This window comes from Pleuronectes platessa, chromosome 4 (assembly GCF_947347685.1).
Source record: "Pleuronectes platessa chromosome 4, fPlePla1.1, whole genome shotgun sequence".
Lineage (NCBI taxonomy): Eukaryota > Metazoa > Chordata > Actinopteri > Pleuronectiformes > Pleuronectidae > Pleuronectes > Pleuronectes platessa.
Genome location: NC_070629.1, coordinates 26,139,286 through 26,149,059, shown reverse-complemented (window position 1 = coordinate 26,149,059; position 9,774 = coordinate 26,139,286). Strand labels below are relative to the sequence as shown.

General features: G+C 44.7%; 1 protein-coding gene across 1 annotated transcript; it reads right to left on the bottom strand.

Annotated features, from left to right (window-relative positions):
• Nucleotides 1-3,141: 3,141 nt before the first annotated feature.
• Nucleotides 3,142-5,815, bottom strand: LOC128438514 (WD repeat-containing protein 19-like). The gene is made up of 2 exons (XM_053421095.1): nt 3,295-5,815; nt 3,142-3,173 (listed from the first exon to the last, which is right to left on the bottom strand). The coding sequence occupies exons 1-2, from the start codon at nt 5,813-5,815 to the stop codon at nt 3,142-3,144; spliced, it is 2,553 nt and encodes an 850-aa protein (XP_053277070.1).
• Nucleotides 5,816-9,774: the final 3,959 nt, after the last annotated feature.

Sequence of the window (9,774 nt, the reverse complement as noted above, 5' to 3'; positions counted from 1 at the left end):
GATGGGGGGGGGGGGGGGTTAAAGGAGAGCTGCTCTCTCAGCGCTTGTTGAGCGTAGGATAATTATAGGGAGGCAGAACCTTGTCGGAGTCAGAGGAATTCACTCTGATTTGTTCAAGAGTGAAAGGATTCCTTGTAAGCCTTAAATAAATTTTAATTGCAGTAAGCTGTCTAACACAAGGGGACCCCCGCACCCCTCCCCCAAGTCCCCCCAGAACCCCAGTGAGTTGGAAACTTTGATTAGACGACAGCAAAAGGGATTGAAGGGGGGGTATTAAAGAGCCACAGGGGTCCCCATACATGCACCACTTGCATGAAGATCACAAACACACACACCTACACTGCAGCACGGCAGCTCAACACATAACGTCAACGGGATGTGTTACTTCAGCAAACGTCTTGTGAGTGTAACGGAAACACAAGACCGGACTCATTTTATAGACAAACCAGAAAATGATGAGTGTAAAGTTGTGGGTAAGTGTAAACTCAGAGGTAACTTAATGAGAAGACGAAGCCTAATTGAGACAGGTGGGAATGCGTGTTTCCGATTTCCTCTGGTAAAAGACAAACAAAACAAAGAAACGCCTCCCGCGCCCTCATGTCTAACTTGTCAAGTCATGTTGTGGTATTTACAGGTTTGATTCTCCAGCTTTGTTCCTGTGGTTCATTTTGTCTAAACCGCCAGTGTCTGTGTGTGATCGCTGATTAAATGTAATAATAAGTCACTTTATATGGGAAGTGGATATGAATAATAATAAATAACTGGTAATATGTGGCTTCAGATTTACAAATCTGTTCCAGTATCACATCCTCCCATAGCCACTAAATGTATGTCAGAGCTGTATCTAATAAACTGCCCACTGAGTGTATGTTACCTTGTTTTCCACCAATGTCTCATATATATGTGCCTTGTGTCCTTTTGGACAAACTGCTCCATGTGCAGATAACTAAAACCGAACGTCCTCTTTCAGAACAGAAACTCACTGACCGTCCGTCAAAATCAGATTCACCCTCAGCAGCACTTGGAGAAACCCTACCCACGTCGGTGGCTGTTAAAACATCCATAAATGTTTTTGCCGTCTTCGGATGGCGGGGAGGATTCGGTCTATGCGTTAGTAGTTATTGTTGCATACACACAAACGCGTATACACACGCACACACACAATGGTAAGAACCTTGTGTACGTAGAGATTCAGATGTTTTTGCGTGTCCCTTTATTAATAAAAAAAACTTTATTTGATATGGTTTCATTTTGCTACAAAAATTCTTCTGAACTTATAGGAACCCAAGTGTTACTTAAGAAAAAAGCACAGGTGTAAGTGTTAACTCCTGCTGATTCACAAAGTTTCTTCAAACCTAATCAAACCGTGGCTGGAGGAAGGTTTGACTGAAGCCACGTCCCACTGTTTGCATCACGGGATTAAGTGGGAAACACACTCTGGACGCCCCGGCCTCTCTACATGTGTATGCCCTGGAGAAATGGGCCAGTAAAAGTTTTTAAATGAGCACCAGACAGGTGTCAGCAGTCTTTTAGGAAAGACAAATCTGTCCGTGGCATTCGATACTTTCCCTGCAAAGTACAGAAGGAAGGCGTCTGGGCGGACAGGGACGGAGATGGTGATAGATGGATGGAGAGAGCGAGGGAGGGACATCTTGAAGGGAACTGAATACCCACACACTGTCTATACTTTCACTTGTTCTTCTTTCCCCTCCCTATTCTCCATTAACATGTTTTCATTTCTTCTAACAGGCGCCTACGGGACCTGATTGAGTAACAGCACATTTATTAATTTAATCAATCTTACATTTCAGTTGAATTAAATGTGTCTTGGCTTGAAATAACTTGGCAAAACAAACCGTAAGCATCAGGAGTACAATAACATTGGTTTCGCAGATTGAATGACACAATGGGTGGAGAGTTTGAAACCGTATGACTTAAGGAGACGCTCTTATTTTTTTTTTTCGACCAGACTTTGGAGACCCCTATACAAGTCGCAGCCTGCTGCTGCTGGGTGCTCGGGCCCGGAGGAGTGAAAAGGGCCGATAATTGAGCTGGAAGTAATGGAGGGAGGGAGTAACGTTCCCGAAATGAGTCCAAAACAAAACTCCTGCTGTAGCTCTCCTCCCTTTTCCACTGTCTCCTGCCTCAGACATCCAGGGAGGAAGTCCAAGAACGCTTGGGAGAACCTCGACCAAAGTGAAGTGGAGTCATTTAACATTTCCTGTTTAATGTAGTCAATGTGTGGAAGAAAGTTATTTCACTCAGTCATTACATGTTCAGCTGCCTTTGACATTTACATAACTACCAGAGGACAAACCTCAGTCCCCTTAAAATACCTTTAGTTGGATCCGCAACAACATTTCACTATTCATGACTGTTTTTGAATCAAGATCCATAAATTACTCTGAGAAATCAAGCGAAAAGGTTTCAAACAACGCTCACAATGTTATTGAAAGTGAAATAAAATTCCTGGATCTGTACGGAAAATGTCTTGAATTCTTCCCTAACTCCTTTCTTGCGTATTCCTGCTTACTAACTACTGAGCTAACTAACTCAATCCCCCTTGGTAGAGGCAAACACTTAATAAATGAATTCCTTGGATGATCCTCTGGCGTTAGTAAATAACTCACAATGCGTCGCTTAACATACATCACATACTACGTTGCTCTGATTGGTTGTAGGTCTATCCAATTGAGACAAGAGGCATTTTTTTTTCTGGTTCGGTTGAAATACGCCCCATAATCACAGCCCAATGGAGCGGTGTCAGACTCACATTCTGACTAGAATTGTGAGTATGACAACGTCAGGCTAACTTTACCCCTTAGCTGGGGTAAAGTGAGACACAAGACCACTTTTTAAAAAACAATCATATTTTCACTGCCCTTTGTCCTGAAGACATTCTGATCTTTTCCATTGCTAGAAAACATTCTGAATTAATGGGAAATGTGTAAATTCTATTGATATATCATTTTAGCTCGCCTAGGGGGGAGCAAATGCAAAAAAATGTCTCACATTACCCAGCTCTCCCCTAAATGACACTTGAACTGAGTTTGAATCTTTTATTTGTTTATTGAGTAATTTCATAACATATTCATCAATTTATGAATCTCATTTCTTTGAGATTGTGGTTGTGAGAAGCCCTTACTGGGCGCGGAAGAACACAGTTAACAGGCCTGCAACGGGGGTTGAACTGATCATTTTGTTTCTTGTTTTCAATGCCGGCTTTTATAATTTCTTTTATACCTGTATGCATCTCCCTGTTTGTAAGAGGTGACGGTAATTTTATGGGAACACATTGGGAACAATCCGAGATCTTCTTCAGCTGTTGGACCCTCACAGTCTCTGAGCACATGGGACACACACCCTCCGTCTTCAACAACAGAGTGAACTCCGAGTAGAGAGCAGGGAATTCACAGTGAGGACACTCTGACCAGTCTTCCTTCAGCATGTGACGACCCGTGGCGATGCAATAGGGCACGTTGTTCTTGCAGGAATAACACTGCAGCTCGTTCTGTGGGAGCTTGCAGCCACAGAACGGACATGGAGTCTTTTCCTCCTCCAGATCTTTACCGGGACGTCGAACACACCACTCAATCCTCCACCGGTACTTCTTGTCGATCTCGTCTCGGTACTCTGGTCTCATCAGCATGGACGCAAGCCTATAGGCAGAGTTTCTCAACCCGGAGCGGTGACACTCTATGACTGCTCCCGCCAGAATGGGAACAACATGTTTAGGAAACCGGCTGATGTAGTTGGAGAGTCGAAGGAGCATGTGGCCCGCTTTAAGGTATTCTTCTCTGTCCCTATGCAGCTTTGCAAGTTTGTAGGAGTGATAGATCATCAGATCGGTGGTCATGTCCTTAGGGATCTTAGCCTTCTGGGCCCTCAGCTCCATGTACATGCTGAACAGCACTTCATGGGCGTTACAGTAGTGCCCTGCACACTGCTCCTCTCTGGCGATGATGATGGCCGTTTGAGCAGCCTCCTTGTGCTGCTGCAACACCATGTAGAGACGGAAGAGGTACTTGGCATCCTTGGGCTTGTCGTCACTCTCCCCTCTCAGGTAATCTATCAGCTGATTGGTTAAAGAGCTGTCTTTGGCCTGACGAACCGTCTCAATGGCCATCTCCACTGCCAGGTTGTCGTCAGTGTTGGAACACTTCAGGAAGTTTCTCAGGGCTCTGCTGTACAGTCCACACTTCTGGAAGAACTTTCCAGCCTGCAGATGTTTCCTTCCTCCTTCAAAGTAGAAAGCGATGTTCTGGTAATCCTCCTGTGTCCCCTCAGAGCCGATGAAGTCGACGTAGACCTCCATCTTTCCGCGCTGCGCTGCCAGCTGGAAGGCTTCATCGTTGTACTTGCACAGAAACAGGAAGTGGATGGCTGAGCTTTCGTCGTTCAACCGTAGGAAGAACCTGGCGACCATTTTTGCTCGGTCAATGCTCGGCGTCTCCATGACGATGCGCACAGCGTCCTCAGGGTTGTTCAGGTGGACCAGCAGAACTCGGATCACGTTGTCCCAGTCCTTCGCGCTCTCATAGGCCCGGGCTGCGTCCTCGTACTTTCCATCTGCCTCTTTGGCCTTGGCATGTTTCAAGTGGATCTTGGGAGAGGAAACCTGTGGCAGCAGGTCTCCCACCTTCGACCAGTTCTCGCAACGAGTGTAGAGCGACGCAGCCTTATCATAATATTGGCCTTTCTCGGTGACCTCCAGCGGGGAGGTGAGGTACTCCAGCCGTGTACCAAAGCTGTCACCCAGAATAGGCAGCGTGGTGAGGAAACCATGGAGTGTCCCTTTCTGTGTTGAAATAGCCAACAGCTGTCCATCATCTGTCCAGCTCAGATGGTCCAGACCTTTAGTTTCATCATCAAATCTAACAACATTAGTGTTATCTTTGAGCTCAGACAGGTCGTGGATCATTATGCTGTTGTCCCCACAGGAGGCAGCCTTGTTTAATGATGATGAGATAGCCACACTGTTCAGACTATCTTTATGGTTGTGAGCCGGGTAGAGCTCCTTCCCAATCTCCCTGATGTGAGTGGAGATAACCACTGTGTATCCATTGGAGAACCCAACGAGTATGTTCCCATCACCGTACCAGTGATACGACACGATGTTTCCATAGCGCCGCTGGAAGGTCAGTTCTACCCCGTTCTCAGGATCATTGACGTTGAAAAGCATCAATATTTTCTTTCCCACAGACACACTCACAGTGCTATCTGCTGGAGAAGACCTTTCATCTGTCTTCATCACAGAGAAGTTGATTTCATTAGGCTCACCGCAAAGTGTTGTCCGTCTGATGGTGTCCCCCTTTTGATTGCTGATGCTCACCGTGTTGTCTTCACTTCCAAGAGCCAGGAGATTCTGAGCACTCCAGCACCCACAGGTGATCTTTTTTGTGTGTTTACCCAGAACAGGGATCTTGTGTGAAGTTTGCTGATTGTAGATAAACAGGTTTCCTTTGACCGTCCCGACAGCAAACATTGGGCTCGTCTTTGACCACAAGATGAGAGACATCTGATCTTTCATGCCGCTCTTTATCCTGGAAGACTTATTGACCCTCGCATCCCAGAGGAAGATGGACCTGGATTTTGCAGCTATCACAGCCAAAATGTCTCCATTCTTATCCCAGTCCATACCCACACAGCGCCCTGGCAGGTTGAGTTCAGTCCACTTCTGTCCATGTCGATCAAATATTTTCACTGAGTTGTCTTGTCCGGCAACAGCAATGAAGTTACCAACAGTTTTCTGCCACTTATAGAGTAGGTTAGAACCCGCCCAGGCTTTATCAGCAAGAGTAAAAACCTTCTTCATTTCTGCGATCCGGATTCTTCTTATGCTGATAAACAGGTGTTGATAAACTGGTATAGTGAGTCAAGTGAGCGACACTTGACTCACTATATCCCTTTCCTTTGATGAACCAACATAAAGGTGCATCTACCTAACATCAACCATTACAACATAAAGGTGCATTTACCTAACATTGACCTTTAAGGGGTGTCACCATCATAAGCACATCATAGCATATAGATATTACTATAGAGTATATTACAAACACTGCTACCCCCCCCCCCCCCCCGCCAACCGAGTCCTGTTACACAAGCCACTGGGAGCTGAGAGGATGCCAGTGAATGTGTTTGATTCAGTAAAGCCTCTTCAGTAGATCTACCTTGGCATCATGAGATAGCACAGTTCCATGCAGATGTTAAAACAGTGTGGATACGGGCGGGTGATGTGATTTATCATTTTAGCTTGCCTAGAGGGGAGCAAATGTAAAAAATGTCTCACATTACCCCGCTCTCCCCTACTTTTGTTTTGATCTGTTTTACTCCTGTATTGGTTGTCAAAAACACAGCATGAGCGATATATGATTTTAATCTCCCACTATGTAGAGACTGATTAAATTATATCGCTTGAGTTATGTGGAGTGAAATCCTACAAAGAAGGCGTCACTGGAAGATGAAGATTTAAAATTATTGATGTTAAAAGCACTGATCCATCGCACTGGCCACACCTCCACTGTTGTATCAGCCGGGTTCCAGACCTGTGAATCCCCGGCGATTCAATGAAACGGCCGTTCAGTCTGAACATCGGTTCGCTATTACATTGCTCCTGCAGCCAAAATGTCAATGGCTAATTACTAATGGTTGCCTCGCTGTGGTTACCAAGGTCTCGGCTAATTGGCTCTTTAGACCCAGGGAAACGGCAGCGCCTCCAGGCCAGTCCCCCCTGGACACCTGCGAACGAGCAACCGGGCTTTCTCGAGGCCGAGGATTAATCAGTCAAGTGCGAGCCGATGAGGAGTTAATGGGTTTAAAGACTCGTGGCGTCGTCTTTCAAAAGGGACGAGCAATGACGTAATGACTCGTGAACAATGGTGCGAAGGGGTTAATGGAGCCTGGTGTGATCGGGAAACTGGCGTGATGAAAACCAAATAACACGTTAAATGCATGTAGCATGAGCGAGGACCGGATGAGATGGGATTCAAAACTAGTTTGTGGCTGGAGCACTGGAGGGTTGGTGGGAGAGATGATTCTCTGCCTCTTCCCATTTCCAGTGTAACCCAATGACTGTCAAGACTAATAACATGAAACTGAACCTAATTACGCCTGTACAGTGGTTTCAAAAAGGAAATAGTCCCTTAACCCAGTGAAATTAAATTGTTGGCAGAACCTATTTTCCCTGTTTGTTAATATTTGACAATAGTTTGAGCTTTTCAATGGAAAAACGTGAAATCCCATAATATTAACATCGGTTTTGACAGAGAGCATCATGGGATGTAATCACTTCCTGCTCCGTGCCGAGGATTACGGGTCACTACATCCGATGAGAGGAGAAGCAGCGGCAGACGGGTTTCATCTCTGTTGAAATGAGCAGCTCACGGTTCTTTAAGATGGATTCAAGCTCGGTTTCTCATACGTCTTTGTTGTGTTAAACAAAAGATTGTTCAGTAAGTGAATGTAATGTTGCCTTGGCTCTTTAGTTTGTTCTGAGTGACTTGTTCAACTCTAAGAATGGGAAGGGCACACTTTAGAAGGTTTGCATGACGACACTGAACCGTTTTTCACTCTTAATCCCAAATCCACGGCAAATATGAAAGAGTTCAGATAATTTAAAGCTAAATTCAGTTTTAGAGTAAAAAGGACTTATACTAAAACATAAGTCCAATAGGGGAGAAATACTCCACCTTCCCAGAAACAAATGATCCATAATACAGCTTCTACTCTAAACGGTCCAGACCCTCTTTACGTCATTGATCTCCTTATTCCGTGTCCCCCCCCCCTCACTTACGTCATCCTCACAACAAAACTCCTTTCAGTTCCTGCTCATCTTAACTGTGGAGGGAACAGAGACCTTTTCTGTTTTAAATCCAGTTTAAAGTCCTATCTTCTTAATCTCCTGATTCTGAAAATCTCAATTATTAATACTTTTTAAAAATGTTAACAACTGTCCTTTAATGCTTTCTCCTCATCCATCAGAGGGAGATCACAGTAGAGAACTTTCATAAAGAAACACTTTTGTCAGTGAATTTAACAACATAATTGAGCCTCAGTGGTTTTTGTCCAGTCATTAAAACAAATTTAAAGTTATTAGTTAAAGTTTTTTTCCCAGTATGACAGAAGTGATTGAGTTTAGGGAGGAAAAGTCTAATTTAACACTGACCTTTGCTGGTCAAGGTGGGACGATCTCGGGGGGATGGCCCTCGAGGCGGCCGCGGTGTCGGCTGATTGATCTGAGCCTGTCAGAGGTCTGGAGGCAGCTTGGTGTGATGGGCGGTGGCTCTGATGGCTCAGCGGTTTCTCTGAACAGACGGATCATTCTCCGCTCTGCAGGGTCACAACCTGCGCTGGACAGGAAACACCCTGCCGGCTCTCGGTCACTCGCTTTGAGACTTTCTGCATCTGATTGAACGTTATCTCCGTCTGATCTGAGACACCTGGTGACTTTTTAACAGCGGCTATGAATTAAACTCCTTGTATCATACTGTAATTCCACCTACAACTATGCAGCTGTCAGTGCAGATACAATCTTTTATTCTGGGCTGCAACTGTTATCTTGATTGATCTAAACCAACAATTGACTGATTCACAGTTTTCTACAGTCCAATGTGACATATTCAAATTGCACATTTGTTGAAACCCAAATAATATCATTCAATGTTCAATGCAAATACATATCTTAAACTTAAAAGCGTGACATTTCTTTCGTTCCATCTATATTCCCTCATTCCCTTGTTTTGTTTTTAGATTATAAGTTCCTATATTATGTTTCACTAGTATTTTTACTGCATCTTCAAATCTAAAGACTCAAGTTTTGTAAAACTAAATAAGTATATTTAAACTAAATGTCTTCTTTGAAACTTTGGTGTTGCTTATTACAATAATCCCATTGAAGTCTCAGGTTAAAACTCCTTTTCCTGTTCGGAAAGATCAATGTTAAATTGGCGAATCGTCCTCGGCTGAATGTATCCGGGTTCGTGCAAAGAGGAGGTGAAGTTCAACAGCTCAGATCGTGCAGAGCTCCTAATGAGATGCTCAAGAACGCAGAAGAAGAAGAAAGGAGGAAGTGAAGAGGAAGAGCAAACCACAGGCGTCTCTGTGGAAAGACTTAACCTGCCTCTGGCTTGATCCCCTCCACAAAGGAGAGCTTTGACGGGCTGATGCACCGGCTTGTAATGAATATCACCGACGACATCCTCACACCTCCTCCCATGCATCGATGAAACGACACAATTGTTCTGTCAACAGATACTCTGCAGTGCAAAGGCAAAACTGGAAGTGTGAAGTGTGTCCTCGCTCAGATGTACATGACCTCTAATGGAGGCAAACAGATTTCCAGAAAAGAAGGTGTTTGATGTAAAAATACATACATGTATCTGAAAGAAGCTTGTTTCAGACCTGAACTCTAGAAAAGGTAGGGGGAAATTGGTGCACAAACATTTTCCAGAGCTTGACACGTGTTTTTCATCCTGAGACGTTTGTGTTCTTCCAGTTTCCTGTCCGCCGCATGTTCGCTGTGAATTTGTCTGACATTTTCCTGCTGTATCATGATCACACGGAGAGTTTCCCCACGTTCTGTGCTGTGATGATCACCCTCCCACTCCTCGGCTCACGTGAGGCTTCTTAATGGCCGAGGTATTTTCCTCTCGTGCAGTCAGGATGGCAGCAGGGTTGTTACTCATTATCACAGGCAGCTGCTGCTGCAGGGATAACCTCTGACCCCTCTGTCACAGGGCAGCGTCTTAAACTTGAGATCTTCATTGACCCTGACCA